The sequence below is a fragment of the Cinclus cinclus genome, chromosome 13, assembly GCF_963662255.1.
Source record: "Cinclus cinclus chromosome 13, bCinCin1.1, whole genome shotgun sequence".
Lineage (NCBI taxonomy): Eukaryota > Metazoa > Chordata > Aves > Passeriformes > Cinclidae > Cinclus > Cinclus cinclus.
Genome location: NC_085058.1, coordinates 15,250,269 through 15,276,970, shown reverse-complemented (window position 1 = coordinate 15,276,970; position 26,702 = coordinate 15,250,269). Strand labels below are relative to the sequence as shown.

Sequence of the window (26,702 nt, the reverse complement as noted above, 5' to 3'; positions counted from 1 at the left end):
AAGGGATGTTTCCTGAACTCTGGAATTGTGAGGTGCTTTTTTTTCCTGCACAAAAGCTCAAGATAATTTTTAACATCATAACTTGAACCATAGAGATTCAGTCTTTGTAGAATGTGTTGTAACGGGAGAACAGAACATACGTTTTTAGTTGTGTAAATCAATACTTTCCTGTATCTTGTATCTATCCAAAAAAATATGGTTTTTAAATTATAAATTTCATAAAAATGAAAAACTTTAGATTTTTTAATTTGTGAGCTTTATAGACCATGAAACATCCCCTTTTTGTAGTATGTGAGACAAATGCAATGATCTCTTCCTGAACTCCTCTGTAGGACAAATTATTACACATTGCTTGAGCAGGCCTTCAGGTATTTAGGGGATGGTCTGTGCAAACCAATTTCAAGTGGTCTGTATAATGTTTACAGTGTTTTTAAAACTCCTTTAAATGCAATTTGCTATTTTCAAAACTTCTGTTTATGTCATTATCCTTCCAGATCCCCGAAATTGTAATCCTTCCTTTATAGGAGAATCACAGTAATTAGTGAAGATTATCACTCATTGTGTGCACATAAAATTTACATATTTATTGCCAGCAACTGAAAACCATAAAGGAGAATGTAAACAAATCATATGTGACCAACTTTAGTGTTGGATGAGATCAGATAAGTGAATGTCATTTCTTCAGCAGGCTGGGCTGTGCCAGCTGTGAAATCAAAGCATTATCTTCCATCCACTTGTTTTGGTTGCAAATTATGTTATTCTTTACAGAAGCCCCCATTTTTTTTGGTGTTTGACCCAATCTGTAAGTCATTAGACCCCGTGCAGCTGACAGGAGGACACGGGACGTGCAGCTGATTTGTTGCTGCAGTTTACAGCTCAGGTGCTCCTTGACAGCCTCTTTTGGGACTGTTCCTGCTTTATCCACACATGTTTTCCTTCCCTGTTCTCAGGATGTCGAAACTCACAGAGCAAAGCAACATGTCCAGTGCTTGACAGCAGAAGTATATCTCTCAACTCCCATAACACACTAAATAAATATCTGTGGCCTGGTCCAAGATCCCACAGCACTTCAGCCAGCTAGACATCCCAACTGTGGTTATTTTTGGTAAAGGAAGAAGCAGATCTTGCAAAGTGATGTAGAGTCAGCTGAGGGGTTGCTAATCTCTTGTGTGGGTTGTGTTTCTCCTGTAGCCATTTGGGAGCAGTAAGATGGGCAGTTGATTTCCTCTGGAAGGATGTTCAGGCATGCTCTGTGGCTGACCAAAGCTCTGGCATTTTTCTGAAGGTTATTTGAACAATAGAAATTCCTAAAAATGTACACTGTGTCTCTGAGAAATATTAGAAAATGGGAAGGTCAGGAACTGGCTGAAGGTCTCTCAAGGTGTTTTTGTATTTTCTCAAATCACACGCTCCATGTATCCGTATGTTTGACAGCTTTCCAAGCCCTCCTCATTCCCTCCTGGCTCTTTAGCTGGTCGTTAGACAGTTTTCTTTGAGCTCAAACACAGGCTGCAGCTGGACAGTGGATTGTTTGATGTTAAATTCAGCTCAGTCCCAAAGCGTTGCTCCGTGAGGAAATGCCTCTCCAGACCTTGGTGTGAGTTTATGAAGTAAATAGGGAAGTTTTAGAGAGTCCCAGGCTGGAGAATAAAACTTGTGTTGGTACCGTGGATGATTTGCCCCAAGGAGTAAATCAAATGATTTAATGATGAATATGGAGTTGTTTTAGGACCAGGATTGTGAAGGTTTGTTGCTGCATCACTGACCTTCCCCATCAGAGTAGCATGGATTTGCACAGATGGGATTCCTGTGATGTCTGGCTGTGGGGGACTGTCTGTGTCCCTCTCTGTGACTCCTTTCTGTCCCCTACCTTGTAGGGAAATTCAAAATCATAACCAGCCTTTTGGAGCCACTTGTAGCTTAGTGGGATACTAGTGGGTCGTGCCACGGCCAGAGGGATGCAGCTCCGGACCCAAGTGCCACCACCCCACAGGGATGCAGATGGACAGGCACAGTGGGACTGGGCCAGCCACAGAACTTCTCTCAGTGTTGCAGTGCTCCTGCAAACATGAGAAATGCCATGAGAAATCCAGGGCTCTTGACCAGGTCTGTGGTGTGAGTGTTTGCTGTAGTCAACAGCAGTCTGGTGTGCTTCAGAATCCACATTTGAGTGTCCATCTTGGTCTGGTCTCACGTGGGTGCTGACCTCCCTCCCCGCAGAAACGATGGGCATGCTCTTCTTTCCAGATTGGATGTACTCCTCTTACAGGCTTTGCAGCATTTAGAGTGCAGACTTCCTTTGCCTTGTTTAGTTTTAGGAAAAAAGTGATTTGTTTTGTCTATCTTTGCAAATGCCAGAAATGTAAAATTTTAAAAAGCCTTCCCAAAAAGCTACTTTCTTTTAAGAAAAGAGCAATTGAAATTGTAATTCTCTCTTACTGTGTGATGAATTTATTATCATCTTATTTTAGTGCCCAGAAATGGATTTTGCCTTGCTTGAAACAGGGAGAATTTTTTTCCTTTCATCTGCTGCTCCATTAGTTCCTATCAGAGTCACTGTTAAAAAAGTTAATAGGCCTGAGTATTTCTGCAGATTGCATCATTGCAGTGTTTCATAACGATATGGCAAAAGTAATTTGAAACAGATAACAATAGTTCAGTCTGTTTCAGGATAACCATGATTTCCTTGTCATTAAGAGGTCTGTTAGCGGGAGGAGGAGGAGGAGGAGGAGTTTTATCTGGATGAGTTACAGATCATATGGTGTGATCAAGTGTGGGGTTTTTTTTTTTCCTTCCCCCTCTTTTCCTTCCCTTGGAATCCGCAGCAGTGGACTTGGGTTTGGATATGAAATGATTGGATAGTTTCAAACTCCTGTCTGCACAAAGTGGCTCAGAGTTTCCAGATGTTTTCAATAAAGAGCCCAGAACTGTCGCATCAGCAGCCGGTGGCCGGGGCTGCTGCTCGAGTCTCCTCTCCATTTTGAGCAGCTCGCCAAAAAATGAGAGAATTATTTACTTGTTAGAGTAGGCTTTTAAAATTTTAATCTTTATTTTTTGATTGTCTGTTTCATTGTGTTTCAAAGCATAAATGCTATATACTGTCTAAACACTTGTATGGTATTCAAGGACTGCCTTAAATAGCTGGACGAAAGAGACTGGAAGCCTTTGTTCTGCTCCATCCGGGCTGAGTCGTGTTCTGTGCCTGCCCAACAGTGCCTGTGTGGATGGCAGGCTGTGTGCAAGGCAAGATTTCTAGCCTGAAACAATGCAGCAAAAGCCCCACCTAATGTGGGAAGAGAGTGATGGTCTCCCAAGGGAGAGTGTGTCTGGCACGTTATCTTCTATTTGTTTATATTATGTTCCCCACCCCCACCCCCCCCCCCCTTCAACAGTTAAGTCTGGCAATGAAGATGAAATGCACTTTGGGTGTCTGTAGTCATCACTGGCCCCCTGATCTTTGCTGTGAGTCAGGAACGTAACTACAGAAAAAACTCATGGAACAAATGAGGGATTTGGAAGTTTGAATTTAAAAAGAGAAGGGAGAGAAGGGGTTATTTTTTTTCTTGGTGTGTGTTGTTTCCCTCTTTGCTTGAAGGTGTAGGGGAGTCAAGGAGATCAACTAACAACCTTTACTAGATCAAGACACATAATTAAGGAGGAAGGCATGTCATCATCTTGATTCACAGGACATGCACCAAATCATGGGATATGCACCAAGTCCTGGGATAAATCCTGTGCCCAGTCACCCAGCCTGGCTTGGGTCTGGTAGCTTCCCTGGCTGCTTCTCTCCACCTGTCTGCATCTTCCACATGAGCTTTCTGTCCCCTGTTGCCCCATGAAAGCCCACACTGGGTCACTTGTGGCTTTTGGCCATCCCAAAATGTGCATAGCTCAGAGAAATTGGCCTCCTGGTGTGAAAGCTGCACATTTCTCAGCATGTCTCCCATCTGCTTTGACTGGAGATGTTTCTCATTTCCCCTTACCTGCAAGAAGGGTGAGGTCATGTGAGCTACAATAGACTGGATGTTGATGCAGCTACACGTTGGACCCATCTTGCATCTCCGTGGAAGATGCACTGTCACAGTTAGTGATGTTCACTTCCTCTGCATGGTGGGCATTCCTTGAGCCCTGCAGCTGGACATCACTTTCTGGTTGCCAGAGGAACTCTGTGGATCAAAGGTGAAGTGCTTTAAATGGAGTTTCTGAGCAGAGCTGTACAGTTGTCGTTAGGATAAATCTTGGCTGGATATACCAGCAGCTGTGATTAAATTGATTTGAAAACAAATCTATCTGCTGTATCCGTTTTTTTAAAGAAGTTCCTCCATAATGAAATACTAGAGCATCATCAAGGCACTGTGACTGTTGCAAATTCCTACACCTGAACTAAATTCACATACTTTGTTTATGGGTTTCTGTCTCACAAATTTAGATTTTAGGAAATCCCTGCCTTTTATGGTAGTGTTTGAAGGGCTGGAATGCTGTCACAGCCATTTCTGATTCCTCGTCTCGATGGGCACATGACTGCTGGGACTCATTGCTTGTGGAGAAAAGTGGTGGCTCCAGAAAGTCCCCAAAGTACGACCACATTGTTGTGTCCTAATACTGAAAGCAGAAGCTCTGCTCATTGTTGGAGAGAGCAGAGTCATTGGCTGAGATCTTGAGCCAGGGATTGTAGCTGTAAGACAGCCTTGTAGAGGAATCCTCCTCAGTTCAGCTGGTGGTGTGGTGGAGATGAAGCTTTGGGATGTCAGGGGGAGACCGGAGCATAAGGGAAGTATGGGGAGACCCTGGCACTGACTAGGTAAGAGTGTACCTGTGTCCCTCACTGGGAGAAGCTCATCAGCTGTGGGTCCCAGCCTGACCAAGGCCAACCTTTGTGTCAGGTCTGGCCACTGTGCCATCAAGCCTCAGGAAAAGAAGCCCTTTGCTTGGTTACTGAGTCTGCTAAATTTGTAGGGTAGCTTCTTTTGTGTAGTCTGACTGTACAGATTGGGGTGTCACATCCAGGAGCTCACAGCAGTATGTGGTGGTTCTGTGAACTCCTGGGTTTTGGTGTTTTATTGAACAGGCATGGAGGGGAGTCAGTTCTGTATTCCTCACGGGCAGGCTGTGGTGCAATGTGTTTGGGCAGCAGGACTGTGTAGCACTGGGAAGAGAGAAGCGGGAGTGCTTGCTTACAGCAGATGGGTGTAGCTCTCCTTTGGAATAGTCCTATTGCATTCAAATGCCAAGAACTTGTATTTTATCCGTTCCAGTAGGCTGCAGGGTTTGAGTCACCTTTGCCAGAGTTTGAGCTGGTGGCCACAAATCTCCTTATACAACCAGGGAACCAGGACCACCCTATAAGACTGGATGAAAAGACCTACAACCCCCTAACTAAGCACCAGGAGTAGAGCAAATCCCAGCAGCAGGAGGTGGGCCAGTTCTCCCGGCACTGCCGAGGGTGGCTGTTGGAGATTGGCAATTAAACTTCGGGTTGATGAGTGCTTTTCCAATTCTTTTTCTGATTTGCAGCTTGGGATTAAAAATTGCTGCATTTTCGTCTTTTCTGTCTAGCAAAGCAGCAAGTTCTGGTTGCTGCAACTCCCAGTCTCCGAAAACTCTGCTTCCCCTTTTCTTCTCTCTTTTTTTTTTCCTTTCATTTTGAACCGCCCCCATTCGCTATTGAATCAGTGAATGAGAGAATGTCTAAAGCCAGAGAAGTATGGAAAGATTTCATCCCTGGAGAGGTCAGGGTGGGGTGGAAAGCGGAGGGGGCTGCAAGGGGGCAGTTTGAAAACAGGAAACCATGTGGCAGTAAGCATGCAGGGCCCAGCTGATGTGAATGAGCTATTGAGAGCAGAGAGACTCGCGCTGGCCCCGACATTAGAAAGACAAAAACTTTAGGGTAGGGGTTTTTTTTTCCCTGAGAGAAAAAAAGCTCTGCCTTTCAGGCTAGAGGAGAAGAGGGAAGATTGTATTTTCTGGACAAGTAGTTGCTGAGATCTTTGCTCTGTGTTGCAGACAAACCAAGAAAAAAGTAAATGGCTGATTTCCTTTTTTTTTTTCCATGTGCGCTGATTAAATCATAAGTTTCCATTCCTGGTTTAGGAAAGCATTAATCTCGAAACTGTCTTACATTCACCTGGCCTGGGGGAGTAGGAAGACTCTTTTTACCTCTTGAAAAACACGTCCCTTTGCTCTCAGTCTTGTTTAGGACTGAACAAACACACCAAGTGCCTGCAGCCAGAGGTGGAAGAGGCTGGCAAAGAAAAGCTTCTGCTTCTTCTTCCCCCGCTCCCTCCTCTTTTTTTTTTTTCCCCCTCTCTCTGAATCATGCTCGCACAACTGCAAAGTAAATTTGAAAGCTGGGAGAACACTGATGCAGGACTAAAAAGGCAAGCAGTGACGTCCCAGCCCAAATCAGGAGGGAGTGGCTTAATTTCATTATTTTCTTTCCTTTTGCCCAGTGCTGTCATTAGAAATTTAAACTTAACGCAAACCCAAGCCGTCTTGCCCGGTGAACAGGGAACTGATTCGGAAGGAGGAAAGTACTTTATTTTTGTTGTTTCTTTCAGTGCATGAGGGCATGAAAAACAAAACACTTTGGTGACAGTATTTGCGTTGGATACGGAGATTGGGTTTTTTTTGTTGTTGTTTTTGTCTTTTTCCTGAATTAAACCCGTCGTGGCTGAGCCTATCTTCTGCCTTTCCACTTGGAGCGTCAGTATTCCTGCTGCACACATCTGGCTTTTGTTCTCTTTTCAGGCAGAATTTTCATTCTGGTGCTTTTTGGATATCAAAGTTGTCTGGAAAACATATTTTTATTGTTATTACTGTAACAGGAAGGCTGATACCATTCTTAGCAGTCACAAAAAAAATATAATCCTATATGTATAAAGCTGTCTTCAAATACCTTTTGTTTGCTATAAGTTCCTGCATTGCCTGTATAAGCAAATCTGTTCCAAGAAGACTTTATCAGCCGGGCGCAGCGCTGGGATTTTCGTTTTCCTGTTAAGAAGCTTGGGCAGGCTGGTGTGCTGAGACACGGGGACTCCTCTGAGCACAGATGTGAGAAGGCTGGGGCCGTGGTCAGCCCAGGGTTCATGGTGGGCTCTGCTCCTGCACTCCTGGCTCTGTGGACAAAATGTACGAACGGCACAAGAGGCGATACAGCCTGTGCGACATTTCCAAGGTGGACAGGACTGTAGATGTTGTGTTGTTAAAGGTATGATGTTTGTATATTTTTATTTACCCTTCCCTAAATCCGGGGGATCAGTCTGTTCCTTGCTGTACTCATGTCCCTTGGGATGATGAAGAGGGGAGGGACAGGTGGAAGAGCTCTTGCCCTTCAGCACGGAGATGATTTTGAGTGTTACCAAACCATGTCATGTCAAATATTATTATCTCTGCAACTAGATAATCTCTTGTGGCATGCACTCTTTGGGAGAGCTCCCTGGCCATCTTCCCTGCCCTCTGCCCTTAAACAGTCCCTGGTTTGAAATCCCAGGTGGGTTTTTAGTATGAAGGGAAAAGGGTTTCCATCTCCAGTGCATGCTTTTGCAGTTGAAAGGCACATGTTCCCCAAAAGATGCGTTCTGCCAAAAAAAGTCATGGTGGATTCTCCTTTGCCTCTGTTTTTTGTTTGTGTTAGAAGGGTTGCTGTCAGTCTTGTTGTTTGGGTGTGATTTTGTCTGAGGATGGGTTGGAGCAAGAATCACAGGAGTGGCTCTTGGCTAATTGTCCCAGTGTGTTCCTCCTCTAATCTAAAATTAGCAAGTGCTCCACCAAATGGCACAATGGCAGTCTGGGAATGTCCTGTCTCTGTAACAGCTTTGTGGAGCTTCAGCAGTTTCCTGGCAGAGTGGATGGAAATAGGAGGGAAGCCAGAGGGACTGCAAAACACAGCCCAATTCAGAGATCTTAACTGCTGGAAGAACATTTCCTTTCCCTCTCCCTTTTTCTCTTTTCTCTTAGCTGAAGCAGTGGGATTCTACATGATAGTATGACTTCCTTTTTATGATTTTTGGTTCATGCTCTTGTTTCCAAGTCAAGACAAGAATATGTAACAAACTTATTGTCAATTAATTCTTGTTCTACTTTATCTGCACTACAATAGACGTAGTTCTTGTTAACTTGCTTTGTTATGAATGAAAGTGTTTTCCTTTAATTCAATGTACCCATTGATTTTTGGTGGCACAGATAGCTGTAAGATGTTTTCTCTACCAGCACAATTTTTTTGAATATTTTAGAACTCTGGTGTTACTGATGCTGGTTTAAGATTGAATCCCATGATATTCAGTCTATAGACACAGTATGAACATTGAAAATGTTGCATTGTGCACACGCTACTTCTGTGAAAGGACTGCTTAGTAATTATTGGGAGGAGATCTGGTACCTCTGGCAAACTTGGTTGCCAATAAAAAGCACAATCTTTTTCTTTATGAGTATCTGAATGCCTGGGTTGAAATACAATTCACTAGAATTATCCAACTTCAGTATTTCTGATGTCACCAGTTCCTTAAATTAGTTTTTGTTCAGCAAAGCTTAGATTTTATAACAAAATGTGGCTCTTGTTAGTTCCAACTGATATTTTCCTAATTGAGTTTCAGAACTGTGGGTTATACTGTCTGTTCCTTCAAATGACTCAGTGTCCATATATGTGTGCATGTGTGCACGCATTGCTGCTCCTAACATGGGCTGTACAGCCTGCAGATGTTTAAAAGAGGAGGGTGCTAGTGACAGCTACAGCTACAATCAACTCTAGCTCGATTTTCAGTCATCAGTCATGTTTTCTCTGGTTTCTATAACATAACTGGTAGATGAAATTAAATTTTGATGATCTAGGGATCCAAGCCAGCACTCAAGTGCGTCAGTGGCAGATCATCTCTTGACGTTAATGGGAGTTGGATCAGGCCCTTAATGAGGGAGCTGGGGGTGGGGTTTCTGTTGGGTTTGGTTTTCATTAAAATACTGAAATAAAATTGTACCTTACCTAGGCCATTGTATTTTGGGCAGTTAAGAGGATAGGGTTTCTTAAATACTGAAAAGCAAGTACATGTCCTTAGAAAAAAGCAAACCCAAACTGGATCCATCAAGAGCGTTTGAGCTGATGAAATTTTAACAAGATACCTGCAAAGCACCAAACAGCTTTCAATTTGGCTGCAGGTTGACTCAGCCAAGCTGTAATTTCTTGAGTAGTAGATGAATATGTTCTTTGCTTCATTTTAAGATAGGGAACTCAGTAATCATAGAATTGTTTAGGTTTAAAGGACCCATAAGATCATTGAGGTCAGCCATTAACCCAGCACTGTCAAGTCCACCTCTAAGCCATGTCCCTCAGTGCCACGTCTTCACATCTTTTGAATAGCTCAAGGGATGGTGACTCAGTCACAGGAGAGGAAATCAGCTGCTGAAAAAGGACATTGTGGTCAAGGAAGATCTTATGCCATTTTGGGTGCTAAATGTTTATAGATGAGATTATATTTGCGTTGATTGCATCCATTCTTAGATACAGTCGCAAAAGAATTTTGGTTCCTACCCATTATTTTGCAGTGCATGTGTCGTCTGAAGGGCCACTGTCTTGAGGCTCAAATTTTCCATGTTTAGATTGAGCCTGAAACCGTGGCTTGTGAAGTTATGAAGAAAATGAACCTCAGCGATTTTGAGGGTTGATGCACACAATTATTTTTGGCTTTAGCATAGTTTCTTCCTCCTCTCCACATATGAAAAAGCAAGAGGCAGCAGGTTACCAGCAGTGTCTCTGTCCCTGTTGGACGTAGGTCTTCATCTAGGAAGAAATTCCTTACTGTGAGAGATGTGAGACCCTGGCACAGCTTGTCCAGAGAAGCTGTGGGATGCCTCATCCCTGGAGGGGGTCAAGACCAGGTTGGATGGTGATTTGAGCAATCAGGGAAGTTATCCCCGTCTACGAGAGAGGTGTTGGATTTGGATCATCTTCAATGTGCCTTCCAACCCAAACCATTCTACGATGCCACGATTCTGTGTCCTTTACTGCCTGCTGCAGCAATGCAAACTTGATGAACTTGGATCCTGAACTTAGTGAGTGCAAGGAAGCCTGAATGATGCAGAAACAACATAAAAATTTGCTGTCATTGCTCCTACTGGGTTTGCATTTTAGCAGATGAGGGAGAAGTTCTGGGGTGTGTGGGATGTCTGCTCATCTGAACATTTTGCTGAGCTCTGAACAGCTACGTGCAGGGTAAAGCAGTCTGTGCTATGTTATTGCAAGCCCAAAATGGGAAGTCTCAGTGTGCCCATGTGTGCCTTGGCAGCCCTGTCTCATTTTTATGTTGTGCCTACTACCACAAATAAAACTATCTAGGGACAGGATCCGAAAACCACACTTGCTGGCACCTTGCAGATCCATGGAAGTCACACAGGCGTTCCAGTGGGGATGAACAGGCAGTGCTTTGCAGAGTTACAAAGTAAGAACTAGGCTTGCTTTGGGAATGGGAGACTGGTTGACTGCAGCTGGGAATGTTTTCAAACAGTTTTTGCCTATTCACCTCTGTAGGTGTATGCTGAAGCTGTTAAGGGTAGGCATCAGGAGTTAAGTTTTTTCACACCTGGGGCAGTGAGGTTTGATTTTTCTGCTTTTCAGACGAACCGATCCCATTCAGCTTCCAGCTGAAGATCAGAACATTATTAATGAAATTAAAAACAGCATTAATTGTTAATCAAGGTATTTTGAAATTAAAAGGACAGCACTATTAATTAGGAGTTCTGCTTCCTGGCTGCTCTGGTAGCTTTACTCCAGCACCAGGGAAGATCCTCTGAAATGATCCCTGCCTACCTAAGGCAAAGTGCCATTTACAGCATCCTAAGATAAAAGTGTGTGGAGAAGTCCCCAGATTAACTGAAACTAGGCTTCCTTACATTTTATGTTGAAGGTTTTCTTCTTTATTGACACATAAGCAAGTTTATTTCTTCTTCTTTGGAGTTGTTCTGGGGGAAGGATATCCCCAGCTGATGGGTATATGGTGTTCATCAAACTCTGTGGGCCTAAAATGTCTGGACTTCAATCTGACATCTGTCTGTGCTGTTCTGGTCATTGAAGGACAGAAGGAGAGAAGTGTCTTTAGAATGATGTAGAGAGTTTTTGAGCTTTCCTGTTTGTGTCTCATGTTGAATTACAACTGGAAGGGCAGCTTAAATGAAATTATTGTTTTCTCATTAGGCACATACATGTTGTGGGAATTTTGCTCCCATATTAGTTAAGAGATGGGTTTTTTGGTAAAGCCAATGCTGTTATTTTTGAAGCTTAATTAAAGTCTGTTGACTTTTAGTTTTGCTGGTGGAGGACATCCCAGTGCTAAGGGCTGGAAAATGTACTTGGGGCACATGTGCCTTTTCCCAGCTGGGACATTGCTGGGGGATAAATGCACTCTAGGAATTTAGTGTTGCTCTTGCACCATAAAGAGCTAATTAATTCAGCCATGTAACGTGTCCTGTGCTTGTAGGAGCCTTTTTTGGTGAAATCCTTTAATACACTTTCCTGTAGCACTGCTGGATTGTTGCTGTGAGAAGGGTCAGTTTGTATTTCATTGAAAAAATGTCCTGATATGGTGACACCAGCTCTGTAAAGGTAAAAGAGTCAGTGTAGCATATTCACAGTGCTAGAAGAAAAATCTCCTTAGAAATAATTGCAGAAATGCAAGTGTTGTCCCTTGTGGCATACATTTGAGAATGTCTTTGTGTTATGCATCCACCTGTTAATATCTTCCCCCAAAGCTAAGAAAATACACAGGGAGATTACCAGAATAATTGAAATAAAAAATAAATGTGGAATTTGCAAGAAAATTGATGTCTGTTCTTAATATTGTCTAGCAAGATGATTGCCAAAGCAGTGATTGTTGCTCTTGATATGAGTTTTGCTGTAGAAAAACTGGAATTTTTCTGCAGCAACAGATGTTGGAGAAAAATAGTGGAAATTCCTTCCCCAGATACCCCATCCTTCATGTTCCTTTTCAAGCTATTTTGGAGGATCTTGAAGGGTGGTTTTTGTGAAGGGGGTAAATCAACTGTTGCTTTAGTTTCTAGTGCAGGAATTACAGGCACCTGGATAATTTCATTGTAAATGGAACTGTAAAGTTGAAAGTCGGTCAGCATAAACATTGAATTCCAGTTATGTGTACAAATTTCTTCAGTCCTATAGGAAATTTTCAGGAGCAGGAAATTCCTGGAAAATAATTACAATATGCATAGAACTTTTTTGAAAAAATCATTGTATCATTTCTGCTTATGAAATAAATTAATTATAATTGAATTTAGAGTATTGCTTTTCTCTACTTTTATTCTACAGTGGATATTTAAAATGGATATTACTCAATGTTGTGCCCAAATACTTTATGTTACACTAAGCAAGCTACAATTACTCTCCTAAAAATTTTCCTATGTGTAGTAGTATCTGGTTTTAACTGCAAGGTAGATCATAGTCTGGAAGCCTGGGAAAATAAAAGGAGAAAAATGGAAACTTGCACATTTAGGACAAAGTTAAAATAATATGGAGGGAAGATGAATCTCTAGGGATCTGCTAGGAAATGAAAGTTAAAGTCATCTGGTTTCTTGTGCTCTGGAGATGTTGATTTATATCACGACCAGTGAAGTTGACAAGTGCAAACTTTTGCAATAGCAAAAGATTTCCTGAAAGGTCAGTGTGTTCTCTTTATTGTGATATGGAAGGCAAGAAGAGTTAAAATAAAACCAGAGGGAGAGAAAAAGGACTTTTCCATGCTGGAAATATAGGAGAGCCCCCCCAAGGTGCCTGTTCCTAGTGAGCCTCCAGCACACGGCTCTGCCCTAGATATTGTTGGAGTGTCTTTGAGAAGGAGGTCCTGATCCTGGTTTTAGGGGCAGGCACCACACTGGAGTGGATTAGGTAATTCCTTGTCCAAGACCAAGGGGAGATGAAGGAAGAGCCTGGGAGTGGAGTCTGGGGTCACTCACTGTTCCTGCAGGACAGAGGACACCTCAGCCCAGCTGTCTCACAGTTTGTCCAGCGCCGTCCTTTTCTTTCGCATTAAGTCACATCAAGGTTCGAGTTCAGAGTCTGCAGGAAGATGTCCCCGAGAGTCAGGAAATACCTGTGTGTGCCCAGAAAGACAAATGGAACCATCTGCTGCTCACAGCTCCAGCTGGTGTCCTAAAGGCCTCTTTGAACATTTAGCCTGCTGGTGTTTCACAGGCAAACAGAAAATCCTGCAGGATTCAGTCTTTGGTGCCTGGGGATGTGTTGCCATGATTCATTCCGTGTCTGAGCTGCAGATAAACACATTCAGGCTTCTGTATGGAAAAATAGCTGGTTCTCTCCTGGCATTTCTTCAAAAGCTGTGTATTGAAACTCTGTTCCCAGAGGCTGTTTCATATTCCCTCTGCCACTGGAACAGCGCTGCATCCTCTGCTCCCGCCGCAGAGACTTGCGATGCCTGGGATCAGTGAGCTGTAATCAGAGTGGGCAAGCAAGAAAGTGTGGGGCTTTTATCATCTTCTGTGGCCACCAGCCTGTGGTCTTGTCCTTGGGCTTCTCTCGACAAAACAAGAAACTGCAGGGAAACTGAAGGAATTTTCTCACATGCAAGGCACACATGTCTGCAAAATCCCAAGTCAAGCTCATTTCAAATTTCTCTGTTCTGGTCCATTCTCCAGCTCCTGATGTTCAGATGCTTTTAAAAAGATAATTTCCTCTCCAGCTCTTACTGTCTGTACCCGTAGTCACTAGTCCTGAGTAAACACCGAGCAGAATTCGGGTGTTGAGGAGGGATCCCAGTATTCGGTGCTGGGCTGTGGATAGTGGGGTTTGTGTTTTGAGTATCTATGGACCACCCAGTTCCCTGAGACTGTGCAGTAAACCTCCCTCAAAGCCTGTCTGGGCTCATTTTGGCCTGGGGAATATTTGTATATAGTAGTGGTTTCCTTTGTTTTTGTTTTGATGGTGATTATTGTTTTTCTTGAATTAGGGCTACTGTGATAAATATTTCATTTCTAATGTTTTATTTTGTTCGTAATTAAGTATATCTGAAGCAGCACCTTAAACCTCAGTGTTACTCTCATTACTTTTTTTAATAGAGAAAAGCAGACATTTTCAATACTTGGCAAAGCCACAAGGCTGAGGAGAGAGCTGGCTGGGAAATGGGAAAAATGCTCAAATCTTTTTTGAAAAAATGCCAATGTCTATAATGCATTTTCAGTGAATGACTCAATTGGTTCTATTAAAGGAAAATATATAATGGTAATTCAGCCTAATATGGCTTATTCAACAGACAGCTTGAACCTCTTCCTATTTTGCTTTCTTACTGCTAATTACTGAATGGGATGTTTAATTACTGATTTCCAGTAGTGGATATCAGTATAAATCAGGAGTAGTTCCTTTGAATTTGATGGTGATTTGTTTAAAAAGGGTCAGACTCTTCTTGAGGAGGAAGGAGGGAGGTGCAAGTCAGTCAGAAGGAGACAGAATTTTATTTTGAATCTGAAATGGGTCATTCCCTCATTTTTGTGGACTTAAGCACATTTGCATTTGTCCTTCTGTGTGTGTTCAGCCTCAGCCTCTGGATTTGCCTTTAATAAGATACAGGAAAGTGTGGTGCAAATTTATTCTGCTTTGTCTGGGGAGAAAAGAGTAATAGCATGATATTTATTGACTTTACAGTCATGAAGTGGTATTTATTGACTTTGCAGCTCTTTTAAGACTAAATAAAGAATAAATTCAGTGGTTAAGTTTAGATGCTAAGATTGATACCACACAGCCTTGCTGAGAAGAGGGAGTGTCTTCTGCTGAAAGAATCAGTATGTCACCCCCTGTCCATGCAACAGTTAAAATGCAACATCCTTATGCCACTTTGGAAAGAAAAAAAAAATTGAAGTTTTGCTTAAAAATCCTTTTTCAGACTGAAGACTGCTTCTCTTTTCCTCACTGCCTCCCATTTAATATAGATGTATTGTATGTAAAAGGAAGGAAATGGATATACAGGTGTGTGTGGAGCAGAGGTACAGGGAACACTGGGATCTTAGATGTGTGTACATAAAGAGGTGTGAAGGGGTGAATATCTGTATAAAGCAGTCAGGGAGTAAGTGCTACAAAGTGTACATCAGCTCTAAGAAAAATAATCTGCAAAGTTCCATGGAAGTGGGAGGGACGTCCAGGTGGGACATGCCCTGAGGTCACCCTGAGACCTGACTCTGGCAGAGCTCAACATTTCCTTCACCTCTCCTGGGAGACTCCCGCTCATTTCTCCCCTGTCAGAACTTCTCTGTTCCTTCCCAATCTCTGTCAGCAAGAGCTGCTGACTGGGGAAGGTCATGGCATCCTCTCCACTGGATGATTTTAAGGGCACGTTGGATTAGGACCTCTCAGATGGTAATTGAGCCTAACTTGGCTCAGGGACTAGCTGACCTGTCAAAGGCCCTCCCAGCCCCATTTTGTCATCGCACAAGTACGGAGGAGGACAAAACCTGAGGAAGATAAATATGCTGTAGCAAGTGGCTGCCAGGTCTGGGGGAGTGCAGGGTTGCCTGTGTGGTGTGGAGAGCAGGAGGGGAGCGGAGGTGCTGGCAGGAGCCCCTCGGGTGACGGCAGGGGACGCAGCCAGAGCGGGGACGAGCCAGCCAAGGACTGCAGTAACACGTTCCATGATCTCAGTGAGAGAGGAAGCAAGGACGTGGGTCATTAGTCAAAGCACCACGTCAGGTCAAGGGTAGGAGAGGCTTGGTTTTAATTTATTTTAAAAAATAAATACTAAGACGGCAAAACCAGTGCATTTCATAACATAGGAGGAAGGAGAGCATTGAGGGGATGGGAGTACAGCAAAGGACTGCAAAAATAGAGTGGGATCGTGGAGGAGATTTGAACATAGGTCAGAGGCACAAAAGTAAATGGTAAAAACTCGTTGCTTGAAAGGGAGGAAAGGAAATTATTTCAGGAGATAAAAGGAAAGCCAGGGAGAGGGTAGGACAAACACTTGACATATAAAATCAGGCTAAGTCATCAATTTCTTTTAGCTACAACTTAACCTGTGAGATCCGAGGTGTTGAGGCGGGTCAGGAGGAGAAATAACTTCTGGGTTTTTTGGTGTGGGACAGGTGAGATTTGCATGCATTTGACAGTAAGTCAAGGTGTTTGGCTCAAAGAAATGGCAGAGAGTGAAGGGGCTTCCAGAGTCTGCCAGCTGCAGACAAAAGTGATGGGAAGTGAATGGTAGATGAGCCAAGGATTGTGGATGGTCCAGCAGACTTCTGAGTCAAAATGTTGGACAACACAACCCAAGTGAGGAAGATGAAAGCACAGGCAGAGGGAGGAGGAGGCTGAGAGCAGATCAGTCATCCTTGCTGAAAGACTGGGAGTCATGGAAAGGGTGAAGGGTGGAGTGAGGTGATAAGGGCTGATGGTGAAATGTACCATGTGATGTGTCTTTGTGTTAAAATGGGCATTTCTATCATCATCATTTCAGTTAATGCAGGCCCAAAGTGCTTCTGGTTCTCACCATGACCTGGGCACTTCCCAAGCCCTCGATTACACATCACCAGAGCACTTTGCTATCTCTGAGCTAATTATCTGTACAGCAATATGGGTGGTAAGGAATTTCTATTCTGTAGATAGTGAACTGAGCAGAAGAGTATTTTAAAGCATTTTAAAGTATTATAAAGCAAAAGAGTATTTTCCTGCAGTCCCACTACAAGTGGAGGTGAGACTCGAAGCCAAGGTTATCCAGTCCTCTACTAGTAGCTTAAACACTGACTCATCCTCCCTCTGAACTCCTTCCTTGAGCAGGAGCCGCCTCCAGATCAAACTTTCCATGGAGAAATAAAGGGGTTTGGCATATTCTAATGGTTTGTTTAGTGATGCAAAAACAACTAAAATCGTATGTTACTTTTGACATTTTTATTACTGGGAAAAAGTAAGCCATAACTTTATCTGCTGGTTGATGCAGAGGGGTATTGAAGAGACTAGAAGGGGTGCTGGTGAGAGTGGCCTTTCTCTGATGTGCTGTGCTGTGGTTTTTTCCCCAGATAAACCGTGAGAGCTGGTGTCCACTGGAGCCATGTCCCAACCCCTCCCTGCTGGAGCGCAAGCGCACACGGGAGTCTCCAGGTGAGCTTTGTGCTGAGGGCAGCTCCACACCAGCCTCCTCCTCACCTTTTCTATCCCTCCTTTTCTCCCTGTCCTTGACATCCTGGCCTGGATGGGGAAAACACATAAATTAAAAGAAATTAATGACTGTGCTGTGAGTCATTGTTAGCACATGGCTGCAGCACTTGACTAGCAGGGAGCTGTGTGGTGTGTCACCATCTCAAATAACTGCATTTCAAATACTTCAGTATTTTGATTACCCCCACCCCGCCTTTTTTTTTTTTTCTTTCTAAATAAACTTGAAAGATGTTGCAGGGAGCACACAGACATGGTTTCTAGCTAAAAGGATAATATGATAAAAGGAAAAACCAGAAATTTGAACTCCTAAATCCATATTCAGACCCAAATCAATGGCTTGAGATTTTTACCTCCCCCCTACCCCCCCGAAGGTTGCCATGATTCCAGGCTCAGGAAGCAGGAAGGCTGTTCAGAGCCATCGTTCCCACACCCTGCCCACTGGCTGTGCCAAGCTCCCATCCCTGCCCTGCGTGCTGGCTGGTGCTTTCTGGCTCTTCCACTGGGACAGAAAATCCAGTCTGGGCAAGCTTCAAAGAAGGGTTGGTGTCCAAGATAAGAAAAAAAAGCATTTCCTTTCACTGGATTATGCGTGTTTGAAACAAATAGAGTAATTTATCAGGGCCCTGAATAGGGACTTTGCTTAGGCTGCTCATGGAGAGGAGGCTTCTTGCCCTGCTCTCCTCATGAGCAGTGGTCTCCCCCAAATCTCCTTCAGTTTATCTGAGAAACTTGAAAGAAAATGAGTGTCAATGTGAAATCTAAACTCAGTCTTTTAGATTGTTAGGCTAAGAAGCGATAGTCTGGTCTAGTGACCTGAGGAGTTTATCCTAAATAGAACTTTTAGCTCACATTGAAGTTAAATAAGTGCTTTTTTATTAAAAACAAACAAACAAACAAACAAAATACTGCCCTTTACAGAAGAGTCATAAACAGCAATAGCTGTTTCAAGAGTGTTTTTGCAAGAGAACCTGTGGTATTGCTATGTCTCTTCTTTACAAATTGTATCTGTGAATCCTTTGCCTCTTGGTACAGTATTTTTATGCTTCAGGCAATAGTTACTGCACACCATTTGTCTGCAAAACTACATGGACTCATTTGACTTGCCAAATATATAATCATGTATTCCTGTGGATCACTATCAGTTGCACACCTATTAATTATCTAATGCAATATTACACTATAGAAATATAATATTAATTATGTAATTAGGTAGCTGTATATACATCAACTTATATTAATAATTATACTGTCTAAATATATAGTATATTAATATATAATGTAATATATTAATAATTATAAGTAATAATCTATAAAATTAATATTTTTATGAACATTATATATGTCTGTAACACACACATAAAGAGATAGGTTTTTAAGTAAATGTGCTCTGCAGATGGACTGAAGCAGCAGAAAGATCTCAGGTTATGCAGGTTCTGGCCTTTCTAGAAATAATATTGTTACTGACAGGCATCCTCCTGCTGCTCTGTGGTTCTGGACAGTGTAGAGAGGGCAAGAAAAATCTGGCAACACTTAACAGCAATAAAACCACAAGCTGTCAATGTGGCTGACTTAAAAATACATAAGGATAAGGTTGATGAGGAATTAGGCCTTTTTCATCTGCTGAAATGACTTGCAAGGACAGAGACCTCAGATCTTAGAAGGTAACTCCAGAAATTGGAGCTTCTGATTTTCTGTCACTGCTTTTGAAATTAGATGTGCAGAGGACCGTAGCAGATACGTAGTTATCAGCATGGAATTGAAGGGCTCAGTCCTGGCTTGGAGGACACAAGAATTTGGAAAACGTACAGAAGAGATTGCTTGGAAATGTTCTTCCTAGGGCTTTTTGCTCTGTATTTTTTTGCCTTTATATTATGCACACAAGTGTCGCCAGGGGTGTGAGACACAGAGCCTGGTTCTGTGCAGCACCTGTGCAATTCAAAAGAAACCCAGCAAACTGAGAAAAGAGGAGCGAGAAAATGGAGAAAATATGCTCACCTCCAACCAAAAATAAGAGAGAGTGTAGGGAAGAGAGGGCTTGGGAATGAGTTTCTCAGCACAAATGAGCTGAGGTGTGTGGAGGGGTCCCTATCACCCTGCTCCTCATCCTTCTTCCCCTCTGCTTCATCTCCTCTGCCCCTGGGAGGTTCCTCCAGAGGAGGCTTCACTGCCTCTCTCATGCTTTATCCCTCAGGGTGAGGTAGCCTTCCCTGAGCACATCTGAGCTGTCCCCACTGATTTTCCAGTGGAACGTGGCTGGAGCTCCTTTGTTTTTCAGTCTGGGCTGTGGACATGCTGTGCTGGCTGCCAGCTGGAGGAACAGCACCTGGCCCGTGGCCTCGCAGCTGCTCCGTCTCTTCTTTCCCTTCATCTCCCCCTTCTTCTCTCCCCTCCCTTCTCCCCCTCCGTGATGGAAAAGCAGTTCAGATTTTCCAGGTTTACTGAAAGGGGAACAGGAGCAGCTGCAGCATCCAGTAAGTGCTTCTCCAATTCTCCACAGTGTGGAAATTCCTCTATGGGCTAATGGGGTTTCCGACTGGCTTCGACTCCCCCTGCCCTAAATGGGGACAGCCCCATCACTATCAAAGAAATGATATTTTCTCCAGAAGTGCAGTCACTCTCATCAGTTGGGATGTGGCTGAGGTGTTCCATAGCTGCTGTCAGGCACAGATTAAGGATGGGGAAGGCAAAGAGGTGACTTTATGGTCCCCAAACCTGTCATCCTTTCACTGATGTTTAAGCTTGAAGTCACCAAGGATGGAGTTAGTGAGGTATAATTTAGGAGTGAACTGATATTTTATTGCCTGGGTTCTTCTCCAGACAGCTGAGCATATTTTGGATCTGTTTACTTAGAGGAGGTGCAAAACAGCACCTTTCTTTAAAAAAAAAAAAAAAATCAAACTAATAATTAGAAAATATTTTGAGCTGGGAAATTTGAGTGTTCAATTTTTTGCCAAAATTGTTATTAATACTTTTGCCTGAAGGGTGAACAAATAAAATATGTACAAGCATTTGCTAGGCAAATACTTGTCTGTTAAAGGTTTTGGAAAGAGGGCTTTTGCAAGGGCTGCAGTCCAGTTCTGTAGTCCTGATTAACCCAGTGCAAACAGCTGGAAGCATTTGAGAAATGAAGAGAAAGAGATGCAACATACTTATATTTCAATGTCAGGAGTTACAAAAGCTGAGAGTTTTTAAAAAAATCAATTAATTTCTGAATCTTGAAAAAGTAAAGCTTGTCATGGAATTCACACTAGTGCTTTTTCAGTAAGGAGTGTAGAAGAAGAAATCAAATAATTGTCCAAATATGCACTAAATCATCTTAGCATTTAGAGGGAATTGATTCTTTGACAAAGAAGGCAAATATTGACAAGTTATATTTTTATATTCATTGAATATTAATCTAATTTTGCAGTTGTTTCAGTTGATAGAAAAGTCCCATTATGCACAGTATGTGATACATCATATATAGTATATTTATCAGCACCTCAAACCACAAATGTTTACAGCTGTCCCATGCAGAATTTCAGTTTGCACCATGTACTTCAGTGATGCACTTAAAAAGGAGTTTCAAACTCTGGAATAAATCATTTGAGAATTCACAGGCAGTTTTTGGGAGGTGAATGAATTTATAAAGCTTTATTTGAAAAGCTATGTGTTTTAAATCCTGGAATTCACTGAAGGAATGCAAGTCTGCTGTGTGGATGTTACAGAAAGCCTCATGTTGTGACTCTCTGTGCTTTTTGCTCCTGCAGAATGTGACAACTTCTTGGAGGATGGGCTGAGCAGAGTGTGTGCCTCATCACAGGGTGGTCTTAAAAGAGAGTCTGGGAGTGAATCTGACCTCTTCCCCTTGACTGGTGATGGGATGGAAGACCTTGTCTTTGGGAAGGTAAGAAAGCCTCACTGGGATGTGGTTATAAAAGCCCCTGATAAACCCATGCAGCACACACAGATCATCTTGGTTTCACTGGTGAGTTGGAAACCTGGAAGTGATTATCCTGGAACCGAATAGATAGGAAGGATCTGGTCTCCTCTGCAGATGAAGCAACATGAGGGATGTATTTGCTTGCAGCAGAATTCCAAAAGCTGTGCAGCCCCCAATGGTTAAAAAAATTGAAGTAATTTTGTGTGTCCAAAAGTAAATCAGACACCAGAGGAATGGTTGAAGATGTGGATTTTCTTGCGAGGTCATTAGGGATTGCACAGACAATATGAAATCCATCTTTAACTCATGTAACAAAGAGCTTTTCTCCAGCAAACTGTGACCTCTGTGACACCTTCAGATTTATATGGTGTAATGCTCAGAGGAACCAGTGTTTTTCTGTAAATTCAGAGTCATAGGAAGGAAACACTCATTCTAAATACTTCAGGCCAATTCCAGGGAATAGTTTTGTTGCCTTGGCGACATATCTCTAATGCCTGTTTGCGTACAAGTAGAATGAAAGTGTTTTCAAGTTTGCTTAAAATCAACAACAGAAGTCACTGCTAACCTTAGTCATCCCTGTGCCCTTTGCGTTGCTCAGGAGTGGGAGAGACCTGAGAGACAGAGCTGGCCTCCTGAGCAGAGGATGCCTCCCTTTGGCATCAGTCTTTTGCATCTACGTCAGAGCAGCCTGAATTTATTCAGGAGGTCATTAGGTTTTTGCTCTTGAAGAATCGACTTGCTGGCTATTTGGATTCTTCTTGCCATAAGCAGATGATGAAAAAGCATCCAGAGAGAATATGATGATGTAGAATCAAAAGGGATGTGACCCTGCTTTAGAGCAGCCATCACCGTGGTCTCCATGAAATCCCATTGTTTGGTTCAGCTGCAGCTCACAGGTTTGAGCAGGCACAGCTCCTACTCTGAAAAACTTAACTCTCAGAGTAGCTTTCACAATGGCTTTTTGAGAAATTTATTGAATGCAACAGAATTCTGTCTGCTGAAATCGAATCAGATGGTGGTGAATATTTTCCAGCAGGATGGGAAACACCACAGCCCAGACTAAGTGATCTCATGTGCTATAAATGATCAGTAAAGTCATCTTTAATGCACGTGGTAGGGCACAGAGCTCACCAGCCTCACCCTTTCCCATCCTACTGTCAAAAGGACCTGGAGTGTCAGAGTACAAGGCTGTTTGGCAGAGCAGGCTGTCTCAGTTCCCATGTGTAGAGTGACAGCATTGACACAGCCAGCTGCCATTTGAGCCTGATTTAATGCTTGTATGGGAAAGTGTGGGAGAAGACTTCAGTGGGAACACAGCAAATTTTATATTATACAGAATTTTAGCTTTTCCCCTTTCTTATGTGGAAAGTTTCTTTCTTCAGATTAAAGTGTAATCAGAATAGGCAGTGCAGTGTAGCAGGGATGCCATAGCAAAGAGAGGAGGTGGTGGGGAAAGCAGATCTTCAGTTGCCAATGTCTCCATTGAGATGGCAGAGGCAGGAATTTTTTTCTTTGTAGAAAGGGAATTTCTTGATTTACTGGCCTTTGCCCTGTTCTCATTATGCAGTGGGTTGCAAACTTTGTCTTCAAATGGCTTCAAAAGATTCCTGAGTTGAGTTTAGGAAGTTATTCAAAGCTAATCTCAGCCTCAGTTGCTTTGTTTTTGTTTTCCTGATCAATTTGATTCCTTGTCTCTTTTCTCAGGATTTATCTGAGTATTTTTTCTACAGTTAAAGTTATTTCTAAAGGACCAGAAAAGCTAATTTAGTGTTGCAAGCTTGTTCCTTAATGAAATCTTTTTTGATTTTTACAGTACTGAAGCCAGGTGGTAGAAATGCAAATTATAGATATTTTTAATGACCACCAAAATTAGTGGTGGCTGTAATCTTTCGTCCAAAATATTGTAAGATGCTTGTCTTGGCTGTAGTTGATTATTTATAAACCTGTGAAATAGTACAGTTTCCATATCAAATTGGGAAGAGACAGAATATGTTTATGAACAAAAAGAGGATCTCAAACCTTTCACTGTCATGGTGATTATTGTTATTACTAGTTCTGTTCTTGTTTCCCCTTTCTGTGCAGCAAGAGTTGAACTTCCGTCTACTGGAGTTGTTTTGTTTTATTGTAAAAACATCTCCTTTTTTAACAGCATAATGAATTAAAATAAATGTAGGAAGAGCAAGTTGCTGTCAGTCCAGGGTGTTTGGGCTGCTTCCTAAGGCATCACTTGAAATTCATAGACTGATAGCCCTGGTTCTGTCCCAGGACCATGAAGAACTGGGGTCTGTGGGGTCACAAAATCTGCAGGTGCCTTACCCTGTCCCTGGTGTTTGGTGTGTGCTCCTGTCCCACCTTCTTCCCTTCTCCTGTGCTTGTTTTGTTTCTTTCTCTCTCCCAAGGATGTGTGCTGAGCTGTGGAACATGAGCTGTCGGGTTCAGGGAGCTTTAACACTAAAACCTGCCCTTTTTTTCAGACTTTACAGGCTGTCACTGAGATGCAAAAGTTGCTTCCAAGTCTATGGGTTCAGCAAAATGTTTTTTTTTTTTTTTTTTTTTTTTTTTTTTTTTTTTTGTTTTTTTTTTTTTGTTTTTTTTTTTTTTGCATCAGCACCTCATTCCCATGTCCTCGTCATCCTGCTTTTCCCTCTCTGTCCCAGACAGGCATCTGGGCAGGCTTTGCAGCATCCTCCTTCTTAAATGATTAATGCTGCACAAGGTCATTTCTCACAATCATCTGGCAGCATCCTGGGGTGGAGCCCATATGCTTTGCTCATCTTAACTGTTAACCAGCCACCGAAGTCCAGCATTACTGGGAAGCTTTTTAATGTCCCTCTTGGGAAATGATTCAGATGAAGGCAGTCAAGAACCCACAGATCATTGCCAAAGGAAAGGGTTGCGACTTAGTATCTTGAATTTTGTTTAATTTCTGCCTTTGTTTTGTTTTGCTCAGAGGAAATACACAAATACATAAATGTTTTGTATTTATTTTTTCAGAGTTGTTGTGTATCTAAAAAAAAAAAGGGCAAACAAACAAAAAAAAAAATAAAACCTGTGCAGAAAAAACAAACCCAAAGGAATAAAAGTTTTAAGGCAAAGGCTTTCACTTCCACTCCAAATCATAAAAGTTATGATAAATAATCAATAGAAGGCCACTGTTGAGGTTAATTTTAGGGAACCTGGAGACATAGGCAAATCTAAAGAAAAAATTACTCCGCTGGATTATATATCAAGCCAGCTAAAGGTATTGACTCCTTTAGTGGAATGGTATTCCAAATAAACTTCAGGATTCCAATGTTTACTTTATTTCATCTTCTTTTTTAAAATACTCTAACACCTTTAATGACCTTCTTTGAGAAAGTGTGTGTGTCATCACTTTGCATGTTGTCATTGTGGAAGTGATTGAAAGAACTCTTTAATTTCCCTTATCGAGACCTCCTGTAGTGGAGGGATTTAGTTGAAGAAGTTGTTTTATACCCCCAGTGTATAATGCCAGTGATTTTTGTTATCCCTCTTCATAGAGAAGTACATATGTCCTTTCTCAGAATATTCACTTTTATACCTTATCTTATTTTTTCTTTGAAGCTTCTCAGCAAATACTGAGGGCAAAGAAAATGCCCTTAGCAAACGTCTGTAAAGGCTCTTTTTGGCCATGAGGTTTATGGTCACAGTTAAGTCCTGAATTTATTGAGGTACAATCCAGCAAGCCTAACTTGAATAAAATTAGTACTTCTTTAATGTTTCATTTTTCCTGTAAGAAAAGAACACATTCTGTTCTGCAAACATGATATTTACTTACTCAAACAAGATTACAGAGCAATGCATATTTACTGGCCAGATAGCTAAATTTTTGCAGTGGTGACTACAATATAGATGTTTTAGATGTGTCAGCCACATTTGGCATTTTTTAGACAGAGTCATCTTTCATACTAACTGTTTTCCTTTGTTTCAAAAAAAAAAAATAATTGAAATGACGGCAGAATATTTTTAGAAGAATAAGCGTGGGCCACAAGTTCAAGGGAGTTGTTTATTGTGTGCTGTCGTCAGTCGAATGCTCAAGGTAAAAGTTAAAATGGACCAAATGTATTTCTCTTATTTCAAACATCTCCTTGAACTGCATTTTGTGATAAAAGCCCCACATCTTCCTTGTTAGGGAAGTGGGTTTTGTTCTGCATTTCAAACTGCAGCAGTATTCTCATCTGGGAAATAAAAACTCCTCTTTTTACTCTTAATTCCTCCCTATATAATTTGGTGTTCTGCATTGTTGTTTCTAGATTTGCATCCAGATTGAAAGTTTCCAAACTGTCCCATACATGGCACAGCTGATGGAGTGAAGGCAGTCCTCTCCTCTCCTGCTCTGCTGCCCCAGCCCCAGAATCACAGAATGGTTTGGGTTGGAAGGGACCTTAAAGCTCGTCTTGTTCCACCCCCCTGCCATGGGCAGGGACACTTTCCACTAGACCAGGTTGCTCCAAAGCCCCATCCATTCTGATCTAATGCCTGACAGTTACTTTCCTGTCTAAGAAAAGTGGCAGACTGTTTCCTCCACTGTAGGAGTGTTATCCACGTAATGACTACTTGATTTGTCTGTATTTAAGCAATTCAGTAAGCTCTCACCATGACTCACACAAATATCAGATTATCTTGAATACTGCTGAACATCATCAGAAACTTCACAGGGCTTCCATTTCAGTTCTCTTTTCTTTAAACCTGTCTTGGGGTGACTTCCTATTCAAATATATCAAATCCAAAAGTTTACTAGTTTACAGAACATAATTTTCTGAAAGTCACTATTAATATTTGACATACCTTAACATGAAGTGAATGTTTTTGGAGATATATATTTTTAGTGTGGGTTTTGCTGCTTAGTGTTTAAAAGGTTCTTGTACTTTGGTGTTGTGCTGTGGATGCTGTCTTTTTTTGTTTCCCCCTCTGATTCCCATTGATGGACATGGGAAGGGAAACAGTGTGGGAACATTTAGTTAAACCATCTTGGAAACATTATTGTGTACCTGTTAATCTGAACTAAGAATAAAAAACAGCTGTGCTTGAAACATCTCTGAGTAGTGCAATATTCAATTAGAAGACTTTTTTAATATCTCAATTTCTTTTTGTTCAGTTAAATAAATAACAACAAAAAAAAAGCATATAGCTTATAATATGTGTTCATCAAATAAAATACAGAAAAACAAAAGTCTCTGGACTGTTTAGCACAGCTCCTGCTCTTCCTTCCCTCCTTGGGGTCTGATGCCCATCTTTCCTTTCCAAGAACAGGATTTTGTATCCAGTTGTCTTCTGCCAAATGCCTGCTGACAGCCTGCAGCCCCTGGAGCACTCAGCTCCTGCCCAGCCCCCTGAGCCCACTGTGTGAGTTCAGTTAACCACGGGGGCTTTGCTGAAGGCTCTGTTGTGCAGGGCCTGACAGAGCACTCTGCCTGTTCTTATTGTAAGTGATACAGCACAGGGCTCTGCAGGAGGATAAATTGAAATTTCCCGTGTCAGTCCCTCGGGGCAAACACCATTTCAGACTGGAGGTGATGTCAGAGAGGTGCTTGTGGCCACAGGGAACGAGGGCTCTTCTGGGGCTGTGTTGTCAGCGTATGGCCTTCGGCCAGAGAGAACCAGTTTGGCTTCTAC

The 26,702-nt window shown here is 42.2% G+C and overlaps 1 protein-coding gene across 1 annotated transcript in view; it reads left to right on the top strand.

The window, feature by feature from the left end:
* The first annotated feature begins 7,126 nt into the window (after positions 1-7,126).
* Positions 7,127-26,702, top strand: part of AKAP13 (A-kinase anchoring protein 13) — a 67,326-nt gene continuing 47,750 nt past the window's right edge. The window contains exons 1-3 of the mRNA XM_062501148.1: positions 7,127-7,207; positions 17,008-17,089; positions 20,896-21,032. Of these exons, the coding sequence (XP_062357132.1) occupies positions 7,127-7,207; positions 17,008-17,089; positions 20,896-21,032 (300 nt within the window). The remainder of the gene's footprint in view (positions 7,208-17,007; positions 17,090-20,895; positions 21,033-26,702) is intronic.